We start from the raw sequence: 27,207 nt of genomic DNA on the forward strand, positions 1-27,207 counted from the left end.
AAGATTAAGTCACCTGGGTCTCAGAGCATCTCCTGTAACCCTAGCTACAGTAGAGGCTGAGATGGGAGGATGTTAAACTTCACACCACCTGGGCTATGGAGTGAGTTCAAAGCTGGCCCAGGCCACTTAGTAAATCCTTCTCAGAATTCAACAGTAGGGCTAGGGATGCAGCTCAGTGGTAAAGTGCATGCCTACTCTGCACAATTCCTAGTACCTCTCAAAAAGGACAAAGAAATAAAGACTTAAAAGCAGGGTTTAAACAGCAATTGTACTTTTTGCTTATGCAGGAAGAATTAGGCCATTGCAAAGACATCAGTTCCCAAGTTAATGTGTACATTTACACAGTGAACAAGACTGAGGGGTGCACATTTACATGATGTGAACAGGACTGAGGGTACACGTTTACATGATGTGAACGGGTCTGAGGGTACACGTTTATACGGTGTGAACAGGTCTGAGGGTACACGTTTATACGGTGTGAACAGGTCTGAGGGTACACGTTTACATGATGTGAACAGGTCTGAGGGTACACGTTTATACGGTGTGAACAGGTCTGAGGGTACACGTTTATACAGTGTGAACAGGTCTGAGGAGGTCTGAGGACACACGTTTATACGGTGTGAACAGGTCTGCCAGGTTTAAGAGCAGCTGTGTGGCACTGTAGAATGTATAAGTGGAAATAAGGACACACAACACACATTCAGAAGAGATTGTAGTCTGTACTATCAGACTAGCCCTGGAAGCACCATCAAGAACTGTATGTTTCTGACAAACCCAGTCAGAGATTCTAGAACTGGATTCCACTTCCAGAGTCTAGAACAACAGTACATCAGAGTCTAATAAACCTTAATGGTGATTTTTCTTTTCAACTTTGTGGGAAAGTGTGAATTAATTGTGTTTTCACATCTGGTTCATTATCTGGGAAAAAGTGAATATTTAGCATATACCTCATACAAAAATAAATTCCAGATACTTAAATGGGAAAAATAAAACCATGGAACTCCCCCAGCATGCTCCTAAAAACTACACATAAACTCCAGGGTGGGAAAACTGTCCACACATGGGCAGTCCAAGCTCTTTTTTGACCACTTAAAACTTAAAAACTTTTAGATTACAAAGAGAACCATTTTGGGAAGAAAAGAAGCCAATAAACAATGAACGCAACTTGAAGACCTAGCTGGGAACTCAAAGAACTCCAGATTCAGATAGCCAGAGGTGGGGAGTGAGAAAGGACCTAGCTAGGCCGATCCAGATGGTCAGCATGTGCAGACTCACTGGTACACAGGGAAATGTAAAAATTTTAGAGTAAGAGTTAATATCTTGATTTTTTCAGACAAGAGAATAATAAACGTGGAGTGTAACCCCTGCCTGTAGGAAAGCTGGTGAAAGGTCACTCTTGCTCTCTGCAAAGGGAGATATAAAAGGTTGGAACTCTTTCTAGAATGCAAGCTGCCAACATCTGATAAAATTAAAACTACATGTTTCCTTCTATACCCAGCAGCTCTTCCTCCTATGGAATGAAAGCAAGGCATATATGGGACCATATAATAAACGCTTGTTACATGTTTGTGGTAACAATAAAAAAAGAAGCTGGAATCAAAATGGTTGCGTGCCGGTGGATTAATAACTCAAAAGTATGGCACTTTCCTGCTGTGAGTTATTATGTAAACACCACAGAGCCCTAAAAAGACTGCACTGGTGTTAAATCCAAGGAGCTTGCGGGACTTTCCGCGATGTATTGTTTAGCAAGAAAATTATGATGAAGATAAATGTGTGTAATGTCTCCCTTTTGTTTAAAAAAAAAGTGTCCCTAACCAGGCTGCTTAGGTGAGCGCAGTATGCTTTAAGTAGGGTAAAAGTCTGGTAGAGCTTGCTGAATTGTCTGCCAGTAATGAAGGGTGGAGAGGGCTTGAAGTGGATTGAAGAGATCCAACTAAGAGAGGCAAAGAGAAAGCTAGCAGTTTGTGCTGGCATCTGCATGATGCGTGTACCGATTCGGAACAATGGGGGTGAAAGATGAACCCGAAATACATGCGAGTGGCTGAGACAGTCCTTGGCCTTGCCTTTTGCTAGCCGTGAAACAAGCAGCTTCTCTTGCAGCAGTTCTTAGTCTCCTTGTAGCCTGTTGAAATTGCAGGACGGCCTTCCACCAGGCCTGGGCCAAAGCCCTGGCCTCGCTCACCTGTCTGAACCCAGCAGCCTTGGGGAAGGTGTGCATTGCTGGTCAAACTCTGTCTCCAGGTAACTGGAGTGGGTTTGATTGTCTCAGAGTGGCTTGTTGGATTCCACGCCTGCAGCGCTGGCTGGGTTTGTGGATATAGATTCCATCAAAACAGAGGATACATTACGGGCCAGTCTCTTTGAACTTGCCAGAACCAAGTGAGAGAGTGACCACCCCCATGCCCCAGACTAAAACAGCACATTCCTTCCAAACCCATCTTCAGCATCTGGCTTTATTCTGCAGCACAGAAACACAGGCACCGCTGACTCCTGAGGAGAACGTGCCAAAGTTGGCACCTCAGAGGCTCTATCTACCCAAGACTTAGTGCCCCAGAGTGTCTCTGTGGTCTCCTTTAGTCTTTGTACTGTGTCCTCAGCCAGCCACATCCTTTGCATGCTACAGGTTTCCCCAAGACATGTTGTCAATGCCTGAGGATTTTAGAAAGGTGGTCTTCTCAAAGGCGGCACCAGGAGTACCTTCTCCACATCCAGCATCGTCTTGGCAAATCCTACGGTCCTGTGCCCTGCAAGTCCACACTCTGGTGCCCAGGGCCCTTTCCTCACAGTGGTGCCGTGACATCTGGCTGAGCACCTTCACTGAACCCCCACTCTTCACACCGTTGCATCCCTGTCACCCTCTGCAGTAGACACAGGGTCTCAGAAAGTCCCCAGCCTTTCTTCCCCTCTGAAGAAGTATCTAGATTCTCCGTGCTCCTCCCATTGTCTGCCCCCGTCTCCTTTTGACCACTGAATGGATAAATGAAGTAGATGTGCCTCCTAAGCCATGAGGAGAGAATCAGGAGGAAAAGTGGTACAACTCACGCAGCCAGCACTGACAGAAAACATGCCACTTCCTGGAGTTAAGCGTAGTGTGAGCTCCATCACTGCTGGCTCTACACAGGAGGGCAGCTGTTCACCACTGAGTTCTTAGTTCATCAGGAATTTATGTTTTCAGTGTTCCATGGGTTCATTTACATGGATTAAATTTTTTTAATTATTTTTTAATTTTTTTAGCTTCTTTTGTTTTGTTTGGAGGATATGTGGGAGCTGTGAGTCATGGAGTTTCGGGTTTGGACTTGACTAGAAGTTAAGTCATCATTCACAGGGCCGAAACACTGGCACAGTGTGTAGCTGAAGAGCTGCATTTAACAGCCTATTGTCTCCACACAGATCTTCACCGCGTTGCCGCCCTTCACTCTGGGAATCTTCGAGAGGTCTTGTACTCAGGAGAGCATGCTGAGGTTTCCACAGCTCTACAAAATCACCCAGAATGCAGAAGGCTTCAACACTAAGGTACACGATGTCATGAAACGGCTACCACCTGTGAGAGGCACTGCTTCCCTTTCAGCCCCGATTACGGTTCGGTGAGATAAGGGGTCCTTGACAGAGGGCATTGACATAGCCCCTTCATATCCAGCCCTGTGATCCACAGACAGTTCCCCTAGATCCAGCCAGCGTCTCCATCCTTCCACTCACAGCTCTGGTATTCTGTGGGCAGCATCATCTCATGCTTCTGTCCATTATAATCGGTCATATACTTTCATGCAGGCCTTGTTAAGGCTGCCTACAGCCTAGTTTGCTGGTTTTAACTTCATGTGTGAGTATATGCATGCACGTGTGTGTGGGGGTGCACACAGATACAGGTGCATGCAGGGGCCAGAGGAGAAGATTGGGTGTCTCCATCTGTCATTCTTCACCTTATTTTTCAAGACAGGATCCTTCACAGAGCCTGAAACTCTATTTTTGGTAGGCCTCCTGTCCACAGAGCTCTCATCTGCCTGGCTCTACCCCACCCAGTGCCAGGCTGATAAGGCATGCATGGCCAATTCTGACTTTTACATGTACTGGGCATTCAAACTAAGGTCCGTCTGTTTTCTTGGGATGCCTAGAACTTAGCGTTGCATATCTCAGAGGCTTTTTCAGGGAAAGGGTAGAATTTGGAATACTTGCATCATCTATTGTGTCTTGAAGATGGGATCAATTCTAAATGCTCAACAAGTGCTCAACAAGTTTTGGGTTTGAAGTGTTCGGGATTTGATGCTCTCAGATTAGAGATGAGAGATCTTCAACCGGAACAGATTATTCTGGGGAGACCCAGGAATATCAAATTGAACCTATCACACACATGCTAATAGTGACAGTGCCATTGGCGGCTGCTGCCTGAAGGGAAGCCATGGGTCTCCCGTGTAGAGGAGGTAGAGCATGAGCATGGCAGCATGACCATGGTGTGGCATGGGAGGGGACTGCAAGGATATAGTGGAACACCTCTTCGGGATGTTCCCAAGCGGATGTTGCTGAGGGTCGACTGTCATGGCTGCCTTATCCTTGGACAAGTTTAAAAGGCACATACAAGAAAAGGAGAAAAGAAGAGGCATCCTATTGGCTCCGCTATTTTCCTTACGTGGTGACTAATTTATCGGCCACTGCTTACTGAGTCTATTAGTGGGGAGTTAAAACCCCCTTCTCCACACTGCTTTGCTTTCACAAGTCAAGTCTTTTCTCTAGAGTTTGAATCTTTAGGGGTGGCATGTATGTAAAAAATGAACCCACGCTAAAAGCAGAAGAACTGGGTAGGCCTCGGTCTCATGCAGGCACCTATCAGGGTTATTGACTTTGGGCTTTTTTAATGGAGAGGTCAGGAAAAGGCAGGGGATGGGGGAGTGAACCCATAAGGGCTGAGCTCATGGAGCCATGGTACAGCATTTCCCAGCTCACATGAGGCCTGGATCTGACACCAGCATCACAGTAAAATGACACCTAAATAAAACTGGGGATAAATCCGGTTTCCTTATAATGTAATGTCTCTGGCTGTTTCCTGCTCCTAACTGGTGTTTAAGCACCTACATGACATTCTGTAGCAGCCTGTAGACCACTGAGCAAGTGTCACCTGGACTTAAAAGCATCATCTCAGGAGTTAAACAGACTACCAAAAGGGGTTGGATTGGGGCTTAGTAATACGGCACACGTATGGCCTGGCTTCAAAAAGTAACTTTCAAAAAAGGTTAAAAGGCTCATGGCACTATCATCCTGAGTAAGCAGAGCTCTGTGATCTTTTGTTTAGTATTGCAAACATTAAAAGAGAAATTTCACATTGTGATTGATTAGTTGATTGATTGGCTGGTTGATTTTGTATATGGGGTGGTGGCATGTCATGTTGCTGTGGGTGTGCGGATGTCAGAGGACAACTCTTAGCAGTCACTTGTTTCCTTCCACCATGTGAGTCCTGGGGATTGAACTTGAGTCCTCAGACTTAGTGTCAAGCACCTTCACTCACTGAGTCATCTTGCCAGACCCCAAAGAGAATTTTTTAGTTAGTGGTCTCCAAGATGATGTTTTTAAAAATGGATGAAAAGTATTTTAAGCTGTTAAGGAGGAAAAAAATGGAAATTTATACATAAAATGAGTTTTAATATTTTCAAAATGAATAAAAGTTTAGTTTTTTAACCATCCAATTGTAAGCTCCACCCCTTTTCTGGGTGATGACGAAGTGTCTGCTTACAATGGGGAATGCTCACGCATTGAAGTTCAGTTTTCAGGTGTGGCTGGACTGTGTGTCGTCTCCATGCAGGTTTTGTACTAAAGTAATACTATCTGGAGACATTCTGCCATCCACACGTAAATAGGAGGAAGCAGTTTTTGTTTTGTTTTCTGTCAGTATTTTTTTTTTTGAGACTAACAACGTCCCTTGCTGAAGTGCCCAGCCCACACCAGGAGCCTTCACAGCGCCCCTCCATCTGTTGCAAATCCCACACAGAGATGCGAGTTTATAACGCTCTGATCCCCTGGTTTGTCTTCCTGCAGGTTTTCTGGGGTCACTGTATCAATGCCTTGGTCCACTCCCTCATCCTCTTCTGGCTTCCCATGAAAGTGCTGGAACACGGTAGGTAATACTTTCGCGATTTCTACCGCCAGCCAGGAACTTCACCTCCTGTGAGTCGAATGTGTGTACCAAGTTCCCAGTCATGCACACATGAGATTAAAGTCAGGGAGCACAGGCAGGCCACCCAGCAGGAGCTGGTTCCAAGTCTGTAGCACGACTCCACACTCAGTTTGTGACAACTTGAGTTTGAGGGAATAGTTATGTCCCGTCCCCATGAATTTAAAATCCTCTGTTACTTACTTAAGCTTTCTGCTTCAAAGCCCTGGTATCTGTATGCACAGACACTCAGGTCTTATAAATTTAATCCCATCCCATGTTTTCTGAGAGCATTTTCCCTGACACACACCTCTGAAGTCAAGGATGATTCTCCAAGTTGGCTTTAGTCCCTCTGCCCAGGGGTAGCCTTTGCTAGTTCACACTTCTTGATGAAAACATACCATAAAAATGCCAACCCCTCTCAAATAATCATAAACTCCCTGGGAAACGTAATTGCTGATGTGGGCTACACAGGGTACCGGATTTTCTGAAGGACTTAGGAATAGAAGGCTTGCTAGCTGTTCCTGTCAGTGTGATCCGTGTTCCACACAGGAATGGCTCAACACACTTATGCTGTCTAACGTATTCCGTGTCGCCAGAAGGTGCACAGACAGCTGGTTATGTTCTGTGTGCTTTTCTTCCAGACACATCACAGCTCCTTTCCTTTAGAAGGCCCTTAAGTACTTAGGTCAGAAAACAAAATTGTCTGCTTCTAGATTCCCCACCCGACCGCAAAAAAAAAAAAAAAAAAAGAGCATCCTAGCAAAATAGGTTTCTTTGGACTCTAAAGCCCTTTTCGGCTCATCTTTATTCAAAGTGGATTCAGTTTTTGGTGGTTCTTTAAGTAAGAGTTTATGAGCAGAAGAGCCTGGGGTGGGGTTTTGTTTCTGAAGCCCTGGCATGGTGGTGGTAGGAGTGGGCACCCTCGTTGCAGGATGGACAAGTGTCACGCTTTAGAGCATAAGAGCACGTGGCAGCTGGTGTTTGTAAGGCGGGCTTGTGCCCATGTAGAGACGGCCCTGGAGGAGTTTGCCTTCCAGCTTGCAGTTTCAGATGGCCCTTTATGCACTACAGGGTGGCTCTCTGATGCTTGAGCTTGTGGCCTGCGGGTGGTGGTGGCATTGCTACCGTTTGCCCAGATTCCATCACTCCCCGAAGGAGGCCTGTGATTAAAAGTCACCACGCACACACTTCTAGCAGATGCCTCCTGGTGAGTTTAAAGTTAGGTTCTGCCTCCCTATCTATTCCTCCCAGTTCTATCGTTTGCCTGGCAGATAAATAATAGGATGCTGTGAGTTTTGCATTTATTGTCACTGTCATCATCAGTGTCATTTGAAAAAATTTCTAGCATAAGAGTATTAATAGAGTTGCAAATAACCTATAAAGTCACAGTGCTGGAGGGAACTAAATGACAGATGTTAGGTATATCGGCATAGGGGCCATGTTTGTTCTCCCTGATCTAATTTCTCTAACAAAGTAAATGACTATTTTGAACTCATTTGTGAAGTTTCTCACTTAGTTAGAAGCAGGAATTATTAGTACCACAGACTACATGCACTCATGTTTTCATGACACAGGAACTGTGCTAGATTTCAAGGGTGAAAGATAAACTTAGGAACAAGCAAGACGGCCCAGCAGGTAAAGGCATTTTCTGCTAAGCTTGATGACCTGAGTCCAGTCCCCTGAACCCACATGTCAGAAGGAGAAAACTAACCCCACAGTGTTTCCTCTGACGTCCACATGCTGTGGTGCACATCCCACATGCACAAAAAGAAATAATAAGTATCATTTCACAAAACAAAGGTAATGTATGTTCAAATGTAGGCTGAGTGACTTTCTTTTTAAAAGCTGATACTCTAGTGAAGGGAGTTAGATTCAAACATGGAAAATTCTATTACAAGGTAGAAAATAACTATCTCGAATAAAGTGCAGGTAGATCATCATGACTGAACACAGAGCTTGGCATAGTATTTCCTATTTCTACCTTTAAAGGAGGCCAGACTTAGATTTAGCTGTGAACCTAAGTAGCATTCAGTTATGCAGGAATGGCAGAAGATCCAAAGTGGGAAGATGGGCTATTTCCAGTTCCCTGAAGTCCCTACATGGAAATTCTACCCCAAGATGATGTAGGAGGTGGGGCCACTGGGGGGGAGGTCATGAGAGGAGAGTCCTCGTGAGCATTGTGCCCTTGAGAAAGAGACTGGGGAGTGTCCTCCAGTGTGCAAAAGGAAGAGCCCTCTGTGCGGAGGGAAGCCCCGCCACCCTCAGCAGCTGCCTTGATCTCGGACTTTGAGGAAGAAGTTTATGTTGTCACAGTCTGTGGTATCTTGCAGTTTCAGTGAACAGTGCCATCTCCCCCTCCCCACCCCAAGCCTTGTGACCCTGTAAATGAGAATGTGTCTGCACATGTCCGGCATCCTATGTGGCAGGCTGAACTTCAAGGTGACTACAGCGTAAAGGGAAGGATGGAGCCTGGATGGGGTGGCGGGGTTAAAGAGTGGGAGCAGAACTGGGGTCACCAACATGAAAGGAGACATTTTCTTATTGAAGGGTTGGAGGTAGGAGAGTTGTGTCATAAAACTTAGCCTATGACTAAGTTAAGACTGTTTTACAGAGAAACACAGGATTTGGCAAGAGGTTTAACATGTGGTGGTGGTGTGTGTACATGAGTGCCTGTGTGTTTCATTTTCTTTGGATGGATAGACGTGGTAAGATGTCAATGGTAAAAACTCAGAAAGCGATTGGATGTCCTAAATACAAGAGAGCGATTTTCCCACCCCCTTCTTTCCTCCATCCCTTCTTTCCCTTCTTCCTTTCCCTTCCCTCCTTTTCCTTCCTTCCCTTTCCTTCCTTCCCTTTCCTTCCTTTCCCTTTTCTTCTCTTCCCTTCCCCCTCCTCCCTCCCTCCCTCCTCCTTCCCTCCTTCTGTCCTTCCTTCCTCCCTCCACCTGTAACTACAGCTCCAGGGTATCTCATGCCACTGACTTGCTTGGTGATCTGCTCTCCTATATACAAAACCATATGGAATGAAACACACACACACACACACACAGAGAGAGAGAGAGAGAGAGAGAGAGAGAGAGAGAGAGAGAGAGAGAGAGAGAGAGAGAGTAATAGCAGTAATTGTAATAATAATAAATCCATGATTAAGATAATTATAATAGTAGTAATCATAATAACCTCTTTGTCTCCAAGAATGCAGGAACATGGCACCAATTTGAAACAATCCTGGGTGCCGTCTAAAGCTAAGGACCCCGTCTAGCGCAGGGTGTCTTCAGCTGCTGAAGTCATTCCTCAGCCTGACCTCTACTCACAATCCTGAAGAACCTTTGATCAGGGCTAAGGTCTCTTCGCTTCTTCATAGGCTACCACATGAATTGTGTCACAAAAACAGTGAATTTTAGTTTAAAATTCTCTCTCAACCATTGGTGGCAAAAGGCTCAGGTACACACCAGCTCTACTCATTTTTGTCAGGGCAATATGATCTAGGGAAGAAATATTGAAAAGGTATGGGCAGGTCATTCATTTTCTAGAATGTTTCCAAGAACTTTTCCTTTGCTTATTTTTGCATGGTTTTGGATAGACTTTCAAAGCAGTCTTGTTGATGGAGTTCGTGATGACTCATTACAAATTTCAAAATAAATTTTTCCTCTCAGGCAAATCAGATTTCTCTCAACTGTCCCACTGTCTCTCAAGCTCCTAGTGTGACTTACCTAAAGCCGGTCCTTTGATCTGAAACTCTCTGTAAGTTAGGATTATGGATGGCACCATCTCATGTCCCACAACCCAAGGCCTTGTTGGCCGCTCTCGGGCTTCCACTGCCATTTTCAGTCTACATAGTTGGGAAGCCTCCTTAGAGTGGAATGTGGTTGTTGGCAAAAGAACATAAAATTAATTTCGATTTGAAAAATATTTTTTCTGATTTTTCCCTGATGAAATGTATAAAGGAAGAAATGAGAAGGAGGAATTTTTTTCCCAGAAGAGAAAATTTCCATTAAAATATTTATGCCGGCTAGTTTGTTTGTTTTTGCTTTGTTTTGGTTTGGTTTGGTTTTTCAGCTTCACACAAGTGAGGGTCATCTGGGAAGAAAGAAGCTCAGCTGAGAAAATGCCTCTGTCGGGTAACCTGTAGGAAAGTCTGTTGGGTTTTTTTCTTCATTAATGATTGATATGGGAGGTTCCCCAGTCCACTGTGGGCAGTGCCATCCCTGGGCAGGTGGTCTTGACGTATAAGAAAGGGAGCTTAATGTGACCCTGAGATCAAGTCAGTAAGCAGAATTCTCTCATGGTCGCTGCTTCAGTTCTGAACCCCAGGTTCAAGTCTTGAGTTCCTGCCCTGACTTCCCCTAGTGGTGTACTGTGATCAGAGCCTGTACACCAGCGAGTCCTTTCCTCCCTCGGTTGCTGTAGGTTATGATGTTACAATAGATACCTACTCTAGTGTTGACCTCAGCTTCCCAGGGTCCACAGTGGAAATACTCATTTTTACAAAGAAAATGTAGCATGTAGATACCTAAATATTGACACTGGCTAAGAAACAGGGCTCTTCGGCATTGGAGAAGGCAGTTACGTGCCTCTTTAGCATGTCTGTTACGACCGTGAGATCGGGCCTGTAGCATATGCTGTAAAATGATGCTGTTGATGGCCCTAGGAGGTTATGACTGCCACCGTTACTGTGAACACTGATGTGACTTTGGGAAACTCTAAAGACTTGTTTCACACTAAGCTGGACTTCGGCAAGTCTGCCAGCATCCTGTGAGCTCTTAAGTTCAATTGCACTCCTTTATGAGACAAAGCAGAGGTATGGGAGCATTCTCTGAGCCAGGGGACTCCCAATGACTAGAAAGACACATAACATGTGACCCCTTCTGTACTGGAGCTCACAGCCAGGGAAGGCTTGAAGAGGGAGACCCAGGTGAGATAGAATATGTTCCAAGGAAGCCTAACCATAAGGACACACTGGGAATGTGGCAATAGACCAGAGGGAGGCAGACATCTAGGTGAAGCAGAGTGTATGTCAGCATTCCAAGATCCTGTTCTAGTAGTTGGGCAAGAAGCTCAAGGGAGTATCTTCAGCTAGAATGTACCCTACTTGGGTGTGCATTGTTCAATGGTGTACACCAGTCAGGGATGTGTGCATTGGTCAGGAATGTGCATGGTCAGGGGTGTGCATCAGTCAGGGGTTGTGTATATTGGACAGGGGTGTGCACTGGTCAGGGCCTTGCTCATGTTAGGCAATTTATCTACCGCTGAACTACATTCTCAGCCCTCGTCTTACTTTTCACTTACTTCTTTTTTGGATCCAGAAGCAGAGTCTTGATATTTTTATCAGAGTGCCTCTGTTTTCTATACTCACTCTGTAATGCCTGGAACTTTCAATCTTGCCTCTGCCTCCCAAACAGCTGAAATTACAAGCCCAGGCCACTAACGTGCACATCCTCACTATCTGCCTAAGCCTCGGAACCCCATGAGGACAGTATGTCACTCAAAGAGAGCAAGGCGGCTGAGTTCACAGCCCTTAACAAGGAAACAGGCACGTGCTCTTTTGGTGTGAAGGAGATGGCTCTGTCCCTGAAAGACTGAGGGAGAAGGGCACAGCCAGTGAGTTTGTCTCACAATGTAGGTGGCAGCCACCTGTTTTCATCTGTGTGGGGCTCACACATCAGACCCTCTACTTATTTTCCTGAGCCCAAGTCCTTCCTAGGCAGACAGAGGATGACATAAAAGCTTTTGTCTGCATCTCTTATTAGCTGATCTGACTACCAGTGGGTTTAACAGAGGAACAGCTTTCCAGAGCCATTCTTGTGCTTAGAGAGGACTGCAGGTTCTTGCGAATAGTCAATGTGAACTAGGGAACTGGACTCAAGGCCGGGTACTTTGCTCTCCCCCACAGGGGTCTCCTGGTGTGAGTACCTTCCTTCAGGGCAGTGATCTCCATGTTTGCATGCCACACTGCACCCGGTGCCAATAGTCAGACTCGGTACCACAGGCTCCCCTAGTACACAGCCCCTGAGCTCACCGTCAGCTTTCACACGAGCTGGGACAGTCAGAACGGTTTCTTGTTCCTGAATGGATCTCTCACTTCTATTCATAACTGTTGGCAAGATTTCATCAGGGGCCCCATCCAGGTACCAGAGGCTGGGGAATGTCCATTATCTGTGCACCAGAAATAAAAAAAAAACCTGTCTGTAGACACACTGATACTTGGTGTCACCATCAAGTTTACCTTCTCTCCTTTTTAACTTCCCTTTTCAAGTCTATTTTTAGTAAACACAAGGGAGAAAAGATACTGAAATTTGAGTTTTGCGTCCTTAACTTCATCCAGCTGAGATGGCAAGAGCAAGAAGAAAACCCAAAGGCTTATGTAACCGGGAACTTAACCCAGCGCCGTCTTGAATGTAATTATAATCGCTAACACTTGTATAAACCCTTCTTTTTAGAGAGTACTTTCCAACATTTCATACCACTCTCTATAAAGAAGGGGAAGAAAATAAATGTTCTCTTTATGAATTTGTCATTGGAAGCAGAAATAATGGCACTGGTGATAGCGATAGGGGAGCCATGTCCGCAGGTTCGGTTCTCAGAGTTTGTTTGTAAAAGTTATCTGAATCCTGGACAGTATCTCTGCTCTGGATATACACCCGGGAGTAGCAAGCTGTCTGTAGCCTCTCTGGAATCTTAAGAGGCCCAGAGGCTTAGGCAGGGGGTGGGAGCCCGCCTGAAAGTCTGGAGTCTGCTCTGCTCTGAAATTGTTCTGCTGGAAGTTTCTAAGCAGAGGAAGAGAAGGCAGTGGGACTTGGCATCGGTTCCGACCAAAATGTCTTGGCAAACGCTCTTACGGCAGGAGAAGAGGTCGGTGTTCCTGACTCCTCCCTAATGCCTTCTGCAGGACAAGATGGCTGCGGCTGTTGCTTCAACTGTCCCCTGGTTCTTACTCCAACAGAAGTACACATGTAAATCTCCCATCTGATTTCATGGTTACCACATCCTATCTTTCCTGACCATACAGCACTGTGCTTTGATATTTTGCCTTTCATCAGAACATTCCTGAATGTTGTGGCTTGGCTTGGTAATGATGTGACGTTTTTAATGCACATTTAATTTCAATTGCATCTTTGTGAAGAATCACCAGTCTCCCCTTTAGAATATTTATAAAGAGGGTCCCTGACCGTTCTGTCTGTTCAGAAAATGAGACATACTTTTCTTACAAATTGTGGCTTTTCCCACCACTGTCCTAAAAAATTCGCATATAACATTTTAGGGACTGATACTACTAAATATGGAAGTAAGTGTGGTTTTGTCCCAGTCGTTCACGAAAGTCTGCTTCTGTAGCGACTGCCTCCAGGCCTCATTTGTCTAAGCCTACATTATGCTGGCCCCTGAGCCAGCCCAGTGTAAAAACTGCAAACAATGTATGCCTGGAAGAACAGACTCACAAGCTCGCGTTCGGCATCTCTTGACACCTCAGACTGTCCGTGTCTCAGAGAGTGCCCTGCTCTCCAGGACAGCTCTCCTCCCTTGTGTGTGGCCCGAGCACCATCGTGACAATGGGACTGTCACATACGATTGCAGATCAGTCTGGATGTGACTCAGCAGTGTCAACCCCAGCACATAGGAAGTTGGCTTTTTTATTCACCCAATGGAAATCATTCAGTGAGCTTTAGGAATAGATAATGAATGTTCTCCACCCTCCTCCTCAGGTCAGTCCTCCCTCTCCTAGGCCTGTCCTCCCTCCTTTCTCAGGACAGTCCTCCCTCCTCTCTCTGCTCAGTCCTTCACCTCTCTGAGGACAGTTTTCCTTCCTCCCAGATTACTTGTTCCTATTTATTTTATATGTGAGCATAAATGTGGACTGTATTCTAAGCCCTCTGTATTCAACAAATGCTTTACATTTTTAAATCTCTTTTAGTCCATGAATCAGCCTACCCTGGAAATATTGATACTAAAGGAGATTCAGAGTTGAGTGTAGTTTGCACCCTTATGATTCCAACGCTGGTGAATCTGAAGCAAGTATTATAAGCTTGATGCCAGCGAGGCTACAGCTTATACCCTGTCTCAAAACCTAAACCAAACAATGACTGGGGTAGGGGGTGTAGAACTCAGTGGGGAGCACTTGTCTAATATGTGTAAGGCCCTGAGTTCTGTCACCAGCACCATAGATAAAACAAACAAACCAAAAAAAAATGTCAGGCCAGATGTGGTAGTGTATGTCAGTAACACCAGCATTTGGGGATTGTCCCAACTCACAAACAACAACAAAAGCCGTGAGACCATGACTGCAGACTTTGGTTTTTGGCTTTGTCTTCCTCTCCATCTAACTCTCCCACCTGGCCAGAGTTTTTTCTAGGTTCCCCCCAGGACTTAGTGTAGACGGAACATCAAGGCTCCAGATCACTGCTCATCTCAGTTAAAACCATCTGTGCTTGTAAATACTCAGGATGGACAGACTGGGAACTCCATCTGGACCTAGCAGCTGAGGCTCACATCTCTGCCGCTAAATGCACAGGCTGACTTAACAGCTAAGAGCATCATTGCCACCACATCTTCTTTAACCTCTGTCCCTGATATGAAACCCCCATGTTAGCCTCAAATCTAAAAAATAAAAAACAAAAAACCCTCTCTACCAGTGGAACTAGGGTAAGAGAGCCAGGTTGTACCAAGGTCTCCTAACTCTTATGACCAGGAGGTGCCTGCTAAGCTAATTCCTTTCCTCGCCTCATTTACCTAACTCCTTCTCTTGTACACAGTCATGTTTCTTGTTGACCGTTCCTACAGTGAACCTAAAATACTGCTGCAGGTCCTCGTGTGCTCCACCTCCAGCCAGTCTTCCTATGGGAAAGACCAGACTGCTAGTCTCCATCAAAAGTCATTGATCCATTCACCTCACGCTCAGACTGAAGTCCCTCAAGCTCCCTCCTACTCTACGCCCTAATCATGAGCAAATGCCGTCACTCCTGCTCCAAAATATCTACCAGTTTCGGTCACTCCTCACACCTCTGACGTGGCCTGTCTGGCACTGTTAGCTAGACTTCAGGAGTGGGGAGATGGTGCATGTATCTGCTGCCCAGGACAGTAGCCACTAGCCACACATGGCTTCTGAGCATTTGAAATGTGGCCGGTGTGACTAAGGAACCAAGTTTTTGTAGCGGCTTCATCGTTATATAGTTGTATCTCTATATTTATACCCATCTCAAGGCGTAATTCCATTACACAACCCAACCAGCACATCATCATAGTCATTAATTTTCAAATGTTTCATCACCCCAAAAGCTGTCACTCAGCCCCCAAACCTTCAACTCCTGGCAACTGCTGTTTTGTACTGTGTCTGTGTAGATCTGTCTACTCTGGACATTTTATATAAACAGGATTTTATATAAACAGAAGCATACAGCATATGGCTTTTTGATCCTAACTTCTTTCATTTTTCAAGGTTCATCCATATTGTGGCATGCACCCCTACTTCATTCCTTGTTATTTCTTCATAATACTCTGTTGTATTGATGCGCCACTCACTGAGTGATGGACATTTATTTGTTCATTCACAAGTTGATGGACATCTGCATTATGAATAGGCTACTGTGGCTAGGGAATAATGCAGTTCATTGTTTTAGGCTTCATGGGCAGTTGTGAATAATGCCGCTGTGGACATTCATGTATAAGCTTTTGTGTTTCATTCGCATTTTCATTTTTCTTGGGAATTACTGGGTCAGGTAATAAATGTGCACAATCTTTCTTAGGAAGTGCCAATAGTTTCCCAAAATGTCTGCACAGCTTACTCAGCTTCTGGCTGTGTGTGAACCATTACAGGTCTCCACACTCTAATTGACTTTTTTTTCTTTTTGTTTTGCAAGACAGGGTTTCTCTGTGTAACAGCCCTAGCTATCCTGGAACTCACTCTGTAGCCCAGGCTGGCCTCAAACTCGCAGAGCCTGCCTCTGCCTCACAAATGCTGGGATTAAAGTTGTGTGCCACCACCACCCGGCTCTCTGGCTCTCTGACTCTTGATTTTCATTTTTGTTGTAGCCTCCTAGTGGATATGAAGTGATTCAAGTGACTTTGAGATTGTTTCCTTTATTCCCAATCATGTTGAGTTTCTCTGAATCCCTGTTAGTCATTTGTGTATCTTCTCTGCTAAGTATCTCTATTCAGGTCCTTTACCATGTTCATATTGAGAAGTTTTATGTTGCTGGGTTCTTCCCATGTCCTAGGCACAAGCTTCTTATCAGACACAGAATGTGTAAGTGTTTTCTCCATTGTTTGTTTTTTCTAATTTTCTTGATGGTGTTATCTGAAGCATTAAAGTTTCCAGTTTTGTTCCAGTTTAATTGGTCTGGGTTTGTCACCCTACTTTTGGTGCCCTTCCTTGAGAGCATTCTTAAATCTGGGTCTGGAAAGGTGTACGGCTTTCATTTATTCTAAAGGTTGCATTGTCCTGGCCCTGTGGTCATGTTTTGTTAGTTTGTGTGTTGTGATAATTGACACAGACATAAATAAATTCTGCAGTTTTAATCATTTTACATATGCAAATCAGAGACTCTAGTTACAGTGAACTTGCTGATCTAGCTGTTTGCAAAATTGTTTCATCACCTCAAACTTTCACTCCATACTCACCAAGCAGCATCTCATTCTCCAGTGCCCCTCCTCCCAAGCCTGTGGGATTTCTTTTTTGAACTGATTTCTTTTTCAGTTAATTTAAAGGTAAGCAAGTAAACGGAGCTCGTGGCTGCCCAACTCTGCTGTTGCCAGTAGCACCCTTCATCGCCTGCATGGCTGGCTGCCACCCCTGCCAAATGGGCCCTGTATCTGCCATTGTCCCTTTTCTGCTTACCTGGGAGCTACCCTATTCCTTTGAGGAGACTCAAAACCGCGTAGGGGCTCAGCATCTTTGGTGGTCATCAGTCATGCCACCATAAAAGTGAGACTCTTCATACAGCTGCCTCTGTTGGCCTCTTGCTGTTTCCTCTCTCCCTGAATCTTTAGACAGACTGGTCTTCAGGATGGACTCCGAACTCATCAAGCCCTGTTTTCAGTAAGATTCTTAATTTCTTTTCTTTCCCAGGAGCCTGTTCTTGATGATCATTGAACTAACTCCTCTCTGTCATTTTGATCTGTTCACCTGCCACGTCTCTGACTAAAATAACAATCTCTGGTCCACTCTGCATTTAAATGGTGTATCTCAGATTTCTTCCTAACTAACTGTGTGTCAGTTTGTTCATTTGCGTATGCTCTGTTCCCCCCGCCATCATTCAAACTCCACGAAGGTGGGAGCCTTCTCTTCTCAGTTCCCACAATGCCTTGCATAGAATAGATTTGAGTATATAAAAGACTGTGCTTACTCCTTTCATGACTATGATCTTTATTAAACTCAAATAAACAACCCTCGTCTAATTTCACATGACCCTTGGTAGAATAGGTCTTTAAAGTGCTGCATCTACTGTTAGAATAACCTCAGACCGGATACTAGAAATAGACACTCTCCATTTAGAATGGCTGTTTGTGAGGACAGGATGCATATCCCTGGCTTAAGACTGGAAGCATTTCCTTGCCCCAAGATTTTGGACTGTGAAATAATTAGCATAGTCTTCACTCACGGAAAATCTTATAATTAGCATTGACTTCACTCCCTGAACTCAAAACCTAAAAGGCATCTGTGGATTTCACAGCACTTGAGAGTCTAGGTTTGCAGATGAGGAATACTCAGCCCACAGTCAGTTTGTTGTCTTACTGAAATGAATTTAGTGAATCCCTTTTTCAACTTTCTCTTTGTTTGCTTTAAATGAGGTCCTCCTTTCTCACCTCTCCTTCAGTCTCCAGAGCTTTCTGCTTATGGCTGTGGTGGAATCTCTTTCTGTCTCCCATCCAAGTACTAACCAGGCCCGACCCTGCTTAGCTTCTGAAATTAGACGAGATCAGGTGTGTTCAGGGTGGTATGGCTGTAGACTGGAATCTCTTTATGCTCTCCTAATGTAACTCTTACAACCCCCAGCAGCAGTCTTGGGAGAGCTGTGGTTAATGTAGCCCTGGTGCCTGCTGCTCTGATCACAGACTGGACCTCTCAGGGCCAGGAGCAAAGCTATGCCCTAGAGCTAGACCTGGGGACCCACCACTACCAGAACCCTCTAGAACTCAACTTGATAATCATAAGCAGAATCTTCAACAGATTAAATAAGTGAGTCAGCCCAAATATGTATGGATAGCAGCAGCTTCACTGGAAATGTGAACACTGATGTCCCTGCTACCTAGCTTATGTGTTGTCATTGTCTCACACACACACACACATGTCCCCCCACCCCTCCACCCCATCCCCACCTGTCTTGCTGGAGATGAGAATGTCACTCAGGAAACCATTCCTGACTTTAAACTATTTTGCACTCTCGGGATCAGAGTCAGATTTCCACAGGGCGGATGTCACCAAGCAGAGTCTCTCTGCCTCTGTAGCCGCTAGGAACCGTGCAGAGCTGCCCCTGGAAAGAAACACGAAGATGAAACTTTAGAGTCCTAGCTATGCCTGAAACACCTCTCACTGGATTGCTTTCACTCCCGAAGCTTGTGTGGTTACCAGTGAGAACAAGAACAATGAGTTATTGTAAAGTGGCTGACTCTGTTTGCACTAACTTTGATGCTGCACAATTCCACGTTAGCAAATATTAAGACAAAGGTTTGAGAAGTGCTCGGGCACTTGGTGTGTTCTTAGACCAGTCCTCATTCTGCTTGTTTTCAAGTCAGACTGAAAGATAATTTGACTTTAGAAAAATATGAATTCTATGAAAATTAACCATTAGTTTTGTTTGAAAATCTGATTTCGTTTTATTCATTGAAGACAACATAAGATGAATAAAATACCATTATAATGAGAAAGTGCCTTTAGAATCACGGGGCAGTCAGTTTTGAAATGACCACATGCTTTGAAAGATGCTACTACTGCTCCATTTTCTATGTTCTAGGAAAAAAATTGCACTGTAGCCTTCTTAACACTAACTGTGGCTTCTCTGTTCTTCAGATACTCCGCTGGCCAGTGGTCACGCCACAGACTATTTGTTTGTTGGAAATATTGTTTACACGGTAAGTTTAGCACTATTGAACCATTCCTAAAGGGCACACGTGTGGGTTATACCTCCCCAGTTATGCGAGGCTCTCCACATTAAAAAGAGTTACTCCGCGTCCTTATGGGCTGTGGATTCCTTGAAGTTCAGACTGATCAAGAAATATTTGCATCATTCAAGCTCCTCTTTTTTTTTTCACAGTATGTTGTGGTTACAGTTTGTCTGAAAGCTGGTTTGGAGACAACAGCATGGACTAAAGTGAGTTGTCTTTGGAACTATTTCTTTCTCCATTATAGATAGTTGTATGCAATGACTTCCATTTAATCCTTGGAGAAACAATAAATACTATACAGTTGTCTTATTTCAAATTTTTCAAGTAAACATTGTTTTTGATCTTTATGAAGGCGATTTGGAATTTGAAATCCGACCACTACTAGCGATCTGTTTGCTCAGCACTTAGCACAGCTCCCAGCTCCTGAATGCTACCTGTCTGAAGTGAAAATTCTCATTATAACTGGGTGTGGGGGGTGGAGAGAGAGAGAGAGACAGAGAGAGGGAGGGAAGGAGGGAGGGAGGGAGGGAGGGAGACAGAGACAGAGAGACACAGAGAGACAGAGAAAGAAACAGAGAGACAGAGATAGAGAGACAGAGACAGACAGAGAGACAGAGACGGGGGGGGGGGTATGCAGAAGGACAAATCAGAAAATGTAGCATTTGCGCACAACTTCCCTGTGCTGTCTTTTGTCCCCTGACCTTTGATGTGTGTTCTCACATAAGAGGGCGCATCGTGGCACATATAGTTTTGTCATCTTTTTTTTCCTCCTAAAATCTCACATTTTTGAATCCTTAAAGCACACGTCTGTGGACCAATTGCTCATGATTAAAGAACACCAACTTGAGTAGCCCACTCAAGTTTGTTTTACCAGCATCCTGTGTCCTATTTGGTTATTTCCAAGATGGGGTAACAACCACACCTCACAGTGTCTGTGTGCCACAGTGTAACCATAGCTCACTTACCTCCTGCTCTGCTAATAAGCAAATAGGGCAGAATGGAAGGTCGCCATGGAGCCTGTTAAAGGGTGGTGGCGGGTGGGAGGTGGGAAGAGTGACTTAGCCTGGAACGTTCCAAGAAGAGGTAGTCGAGAGTTCAAAAATAGAACCTAAAAGGCAGATCTTGCTGAGGGACTGGATTGTAGGTTTTAAAGAGAGAAGTCAAGGATTGCCTTAGGAGCACAAAGGAGAGAGACCAACAGCTTAAAGGGGCATAAGGTGCCCAGGGTTTCTCTCACAGAATGAAGAATAGAATTTTAGTTACTAGAGCCAAGAAGAAAAGGAGGCCTCTGCACAGGGAGAGCTAGTGGGTGCAGAGCGGAGCAGGGTGGGAAGGGGTGCTTTAGTGTTCTGTGGGAAGTGGGGTAACTATACTGAGTACCCACTTTCAAAACAACTGGAAGAAAGAATTTTAGATGTTCCCCACATCCAGAAATTATGTTTTGCGGTGCGGATATGCCAGTTACCCTGCTCTGATCATTGTACATTATATGCGTGCTTTGGAGTGTCACACTGTACCTATGAATGCGAGCAATTGCACATGGATTTTTTAAACTCTATTAAATGCAATATTTCAAGTTTTTAGAAGAGGTATTAACCTTTCCGAGTTTTTAAGTAATCTCCGTAATAAATAGGACAGATGTTGTCTTTGGGTGATAGGAATATTCTATCCATTTATCCACCTCACACTCTCTCATTGGATGGCTGTGCCCTTGTTTTATAAAGCAGACACTTGAGAAAACCCTGGGGATGGGTGGGTCATGGCTAGGGCATGTATTTTAGAAGAAGGTTGGGGACAAAGCACCATCATCTTCAGGAAAAGCACCAGTGATTTGAATTCATCATCACAAACCCTAAGACAAGGAACTTACTGAGAAAGGCAGAGTTCTCCAGGAACTAGTACATCCACAGTTTCTTCCCTTATGTGCTGGAGTAGACCCCCACCCCCAGTCCAGCAGAAAGTCCTGTCTAAACATTCATTTCCTTCACAGTTCAGTCACCTGGCGGTGTGGGGAAGCATGCTGATCTGGCTGGTGTTTTTTGGTGTCTACTCAACCATCTGGCCGACCATCCCCATCGCTCCTGACATGAAAGGGCAGGTCAGTACTGTGAATCATGCGTGAATCTCCAGCTTTCTGTATTTTGTGGCAGTGAAGTTCAGTAAAGGCTGTTGTTATCTGCTCCCATGAAAACTCAACAGTAGATGGATGAGTTCTAGCAGCTAAAAGAGGTTGTGTCGTCCACAGAAGTGGTATGGGATATTTAAATACCATGAGAAATTTCACACTAAGTCCTCTGACTTACACGGGGTACCCACGTTTCCTTGGTTAGGAGCTGGTTGCATACAACACTGTAGTTGTATACAAAATGGGAGTAGTTTTGAGGCAGTCATAATCAAAGCTTGTGTGAGTTGCAGGTTCAATGTTAAGCATATGGTAACTGGTCACTTGGAAAATATCAAGCTAAGAACGCCAGTAACAAGATAGTTGGTGTGCCAGAATCTCTTTTTTCATCTCTTCAAGCCAGCCAAAGAGGCTGAGATTAGAGACCTTACACTTGTTTGAATTGTTTCTGATTTTTTTTACATTATCTATGCTCAGTTGTCTAAGGTTGAGCCACCAACAATGACCAATTAGGTCATAGAACTCTATCACATTAGGTGTAGAAAGAAAGGAGTTGGGTATGGCCTAAAGCTCTAACTTCCTCAGTTCCAGGTGATGGCTGTATGAGCCCACCTAATAAACCCATACTAAGCTACACAGTTAGAATCCTTGTAGAACCCCACAAGGGGATAATGCAAGCCCTAGGCTTTAGGAGCTTCTAGGAGCCTCACCAGCTAGGCTCATTCCTCTTTGTAAAGTGAAGCACCATTGTGTTACCACTTTAGGTCCATTCTCCAGGCTCTATGTTTCCTTCCCAAAATGTTAGCTCTGCTTTGGCATCTCTCTGGATGCAAACCGACATGTACAACCCTAGGTCTCAGTTATCTGTGAGACTGTCATTGTCCCTAATACTAGGCACCTGTTACAGGGCATATGCTCTCAGAGTAGATGTCCATTCTGGTTTAGCCCCCGGAATGTGCAATAGGGTGCTCACAATACTGGAAACAGAAACAGGAATAGGAAAAGATTAACTAAGGATCAGAGCATGGCAGTCCTGCCTACTGGCTCTTCGAAATGAATATAAACCCCTGGATCTAGATGCACATCCAAGAACTTTTGTTGATGAGATAGCCCGGGGCTATTATCACTTGTGTTAAATAAGTTAGCTGTTACCCCTAAGTGTCCAGAACTTCCATGAATGCTGGCCCTGTCCTGCAGGAGTGGGCTTGCATGCCCCCCCACCCTCACCCCCGTTGATATCTGTAGAGAAAGGAATCCAACAGTGTACAAGTGTCTAAAATAGAATGGGGTTGGTGGGTGCCTGACTGGCAGACAAAACCCTTCCTTGGTAAATGCTTCCTTTCCTTGATTGCTGTAGCAAGCCCTGCTTTAGAGTGGTGAATTGGGCCATTTGCCAAGTCTCATTATCACAAAGTGGCTGACTTTCAAACTACCAAGGGGCTGAGTTCATCATGGAACCATTGGGGTGCTCACAGCTCCCCTGAGCAAGGGCAAAGGTCATGTGTGTCTTATGCTGGATGACAACAGTTCAGTCAGGAAAAGAAAGCACACATTTATGGATAGTCCCATGATATCATATGTCCCAGTGACATCATATCTTAGCCATCTTGGTGTGTATAAGTACTCTCCATGAGGAATGAAGAAGTCATCTTAGGATTCATTCCCCAGATGTCCCCTTCATTAAGTGATGCATGGCTATCCTTGCAGACTGAGCTATTTCCACCAAAAAGGACTCAGGAAGTGCACCTATCCAGTTAAATTACACAGCGTTTTTGTGTGAAAACTTTGTATTTTACTTAAACTGTGTCATTTTCCTCCTTTCTGTTGGTTGGTTTCAACAGGAAGCAAATGGGTCGTTTTGAAACAACACAGCTAGGTTAAACTGAGGCTTCTGCTGGCCATCGAGTCAGAGGACTGCTAGAGTTTTCGTCAAAGATCTATTTAGCATCTCCAGTCTTCCTCTGGAGTGAGCTTCAAACGGGAAGGCTGTGAGAGTGTGATGTGTGGCTTGCCTGCCGCGGTCCACAGAAGCATCTCACCTCTACCAGATTCAGCAGTCTGTTGATTCTCTGAGAAGTAGAAAGGACCTATTATAAACACTGTGTGGTGCTGGACAGACAAATGTCTAGATAGTGCCCAGGACTGGTCTCATATCCCACATAAAGCTTCAGAAGGGCTCTCTCCAGTCACAAGAGGAACTGTCATCAAAAGAGACAGCAGCTGGGTTTAGGTGTGGTCAGAGGGGGAAGAGTTCCCAAAGGGCACTGTTGCAAGCATGCCCAAGCCATGTCCACTCCTAAGACAAGGAGCATTCTAGGAAAAGGACGCTTCTAAGAAGTTACTATTTTAAGAATGTTTCTAGCGATTTTCATCAACTGTGCTTTGTAGTTGACTCCACAGTGGGGCTTTGGCAGCTGAACATAATTCTTTGAAGCTCTGGAACTGAACTAGTATCTAATGATAAACAGTATTTCTCCCCCAAAAGAACCAGGGACAGATAGAGCAGCAAGCATTCTTTCTATTCATAAAATCTTCAGCCATTGAAAGGATGCATTGTTTCTGCTGAGATTTCCCCATCAATGTGATTAAGTATTTCTTTGTCTACTCCATCCTATGTGGAGTTTTTCTCACAGGGTTGAAGGCAGGTCTTCCCTTGCGGGCAAAGGGAAGGAAGGGCTATAGAACAGAAGAGTTCTTTCCCCCTGTCAGAGCCTCATCTTCCCTACAGCACCTTGTGGTTTGGTATTGAAAGGCCCAGCCACCACCCAGGAAGTCCCAGTGAACATTTAAGAAATCAAAGATGCTACCTGTGGCCTCTTCTAAAGACACAACATTCTGGGGATTTTAAGGGACAGCCCTTTCTCCATTTTTCTAGAAGCTCACTTAGATTTATAGTAAATTAAGAACTTGCCTTGTGTCTCTCTGTCATAGTGAATAGCATGGACACCGGCTATGCAGAATTGATGAGGATAGTTTCCCAGGGTACCATAACCATTCAATAGAAATTTCTTCATCACGGCTTAAATACTCTAAAGTAGAACACAGCTTAGTTTGCGTCTGTTCCCAAAGTCCCCTGCTGGTGTGGGGCTTCCAGAAAAACTGGATCTAAAGACAGGACAATGTCGTGCTTGCATTTTCTTCAGGCAGTTCCCAGGGCTTCTGACTTCAGGACTGTGTGAAGGGAAGCCCCAGATTTCACCTTTGCTCCCAAGTCAGGGAATGGAGAGCCTGCCCCAGTCAGAGCCACCTCCCCCTCAGCACATCTCTTGGCCTGAGGTGACTTCCTAATCAGCAAAGTCAGAATAAGGTCATCCAGACTATTCACTCTTGAAATCGGCCAATGGTTGTGATCCCAGCCCTTAAGGGCTGAGCCATCTCTACAGCCCGTGGAAAAGGCCTATGGGGAGTCAAGAACACATACTTTCTCCTTTCCTGGAAGGACAAACGGGTTCTGCATCTTTCTGCTCAGAAATATTCTGCAAATTTAAAACCCCAGTTCTTTTGGCCAATGAATTTTAAAGATTCTAAGTGAGTTTTTCTCAGTAAGGGCTGTTGACTGCTTGCCTATTAAAATGACAGCCCCTCAAAACAATATGTGCTTATAATTAAGCACGCACACAAACACACACACGGTGGAGAGAGGGAAGAGGCCCAGTTTGGAAATCGCTGCTCTAAAATATCCCATTTTAGCTCCTGCTAAAATGTATAGGAGATGGTGGTCCAATGAACATACTCACACTTGTCTAAATTTTCAGGGGCAGAGTTACGTGAGATATCTCAGATACTCCCGAGTGCCTCAAGGCAGCTAGACTTTCTAAATAGGGAATTGTACCAAAGACATTACGTGGCTTGCCATGGAAAAATACTCCTCACCAACGTTTTTCCCTTTAAAGTTCATTTCATTGCTAATAAAAGAGGGAAAGCCCTCTCACTTCAAAGCGTACAAACTGCTAACTCTGACTTCAGTGCCAAACACCAGGCTCCAGCCAGTTACTGGCATGGAGCAGGCTTTTTTTTTTCTTCTCATCCTAAATATGGGAATGGATTTATTTATGAGCTTTCCAAACATACTTGGGAATACAGCACACACCCCATTGGGAGAGATGGTGGAGGAGTGTCTCTCTGCTGTCACTGAGTCAATGGTGACTCTTCTTCCCAAGAAGCTGTCTGGATGGAGTGTGCTCCCCATTTGATTTCAGGTCTGGGAGTGCCCACATGAGATGTGAAAGCATTGAGTTGCTTTGCAAGTTGTGTGCGCTCTCATAGGTAGGCTGAGAAGGCATGCAGTCTGCCTTGCTCAGCTGAAGTCCTTAGGCGTCTCCCAAGGACCAAGGTTGCCAGGTGGGCATTGCCCAAGCACCAGGTGAGGCGTTATCCTTGGGTTATTGTCTGTGATCTGGTATGGGGCCAGACTCAGGTCCTATTGTTTATGCAACAAGCACTCTATGAAATGAGCCATCTCCCCAACCCCTGCCCACAATTTTCTAAAAAGATGTTCAGCTTATGGCTGAATACACACATACACAGCGTATGTATGTACAGGGTTGACTGTATACGTTTCACATAGATACACTGTACATGTGTAGTTACATACATAGTGAATGAAACAGTTCATTCATGAATCTGTAACTGTCTGGTGAGACTGAGGCTTAAACTGAGGAAGCTCTGTGGTCAGACAGGGTATGCATGGGGGTTCCCATGAGTCTCTTAGACTCCAGGGTCTGAGCCACCACCCTTGTTTCTGCAAACAGCAGCAAGGATGATGATAAACCAGGTATCTGCTAAATTCCAGTCAGCCCTCCTTAAAATGTTGCATTACTTTTTCTCTGATGTGACCTGACCTGCAGAGAGATGGAGTCTTAAACACATGGATATAAAGTTTCAGGCAGCAGGAGGTTTTTGGAAAACATAATAGAAAGTGCCAACTTTTGGGGACCAGCTCTCCCCTCCCCAAGTGCACAGTTCTCCCTTTGGGCATCTGTTTCATTTGCCCTCTCTTTCAAAGGTGCTGTGCATTAGAAGTCAGGTGACTTTGGTGGCTACTTTTCTTTTTGGTGAGACACTATGTGGTACTATTACCATTTGTCAGTCATTCATGTTAATTAAAAAAAAATCTGTCAGCAAATTAAAGTACATGTTATGTGCTGATTCTGTTTGTCTGTGATATTCATATCTGGTCAGAATCTGATTTGTGTGGTTTTGAGCTTTTCCTTCCACACAGCATGTGGAAATGGGTTTTTGCAAGTTTTGTTCATATTGCACAAAGAGGCCTACTTCTCTGACACATTCAGAGGGTGGTGGCCCTGTCTGGTGGCAGGTGGCCAATGAAGCAGCTCTCCTTCCTGGAGATGAGGGAGATCTTCAGGTTTGCCCTATTCAAAGGGAACAGAGGTTACTGAGAGAGCCAAGGCTCATTTCTTCTGGAAAACCACCAGTCACTATCATATGTAAACAAACAGCTGGTGAACCCACCCACATAAAATACAAAGTGATGTCCCCTTTTCGAATGTCCTTCTTCCAACTACTTCATGCCCACTTCCCCTTAACAACCCAAGGTTTAAAAAGCAGGCTAGGATAGAAACTAATTATTTGAAATTGTAACAAGAAGGAAAAAGGAGCTTTTTCTCTTCTGGCAGTCAACAATTCAAAATGGCATAGAGTCCAGGGCCCTTGAGACTGGCTCAGGTGAACTCTTTCATCCATCAGCTTTTGGAAGACGTCAAACCAAAGACCTGCGCGTGGAAAGGGATGGCTGCATGGATGGACTTAGTGTTCCTCCTTAGAGAAGTACATTCAAGAAGCTGATGACAGCCTCATGCACTTATCCTACCAAAAGAATGACCGAAAGTTTCTAG

General features: G+C 44.8%; 1 protein-coding gene across 4 annotated transcripts in view; it reads left to right on the forward strand.

Annotated features, from left to right (window-relative positions):
- Atp8a2 (ATPase phospholipid transporting 8A2) overlaps positions 1–27,207 on the forward strand; it is a 547,410-nt gene that overhangs the window by 395,832 nt on the left and 124,371 nt on the right. For all 4 annotated transcript variants that reach the window (XM_040740602.1, XM_040740601.1, XM_040740603.1 and 1 more), the window contains 5 exons: positions 3,391–3,513; positions 6,022–6,100; positions 19,136–19,197; positions 19,380–19,436; positions 21,221–21,328. In XM_040740602.1, coding sequence (XP_040596536.1) covers positions 3,391–3,513; positions 6,022–6,100; positions 19,136–19,197; positions 19,380–19,436; positions 21,221–21,328 — 429 coding nt within the window. The remainder of the gene's footprint in view (positions 1–3,390; positions 3,514–6,021; positions 6,101–19,135; positions 19,198–19,379; positions 19,437–21,220; positions 21,329–27,207) is intronic.

This window comes from Mesocricetus auratus, unplaced genomic scaffold (assembly GCF_017639785.1).
Source record: "Mesocricetus auratus isolate SY011 unplaced genomic scaffold, BCM_Maur_2.0 Super-Scaffold_100707, whole genome shotgun sequence".
Taxonomy (NCBI): domain Eukaryota; kingdom Metazoa; phylum Chordata; class Mammalia; order Rodentia; family Cricetidae; genus Mesocricetus; species Mesocricetus auratus.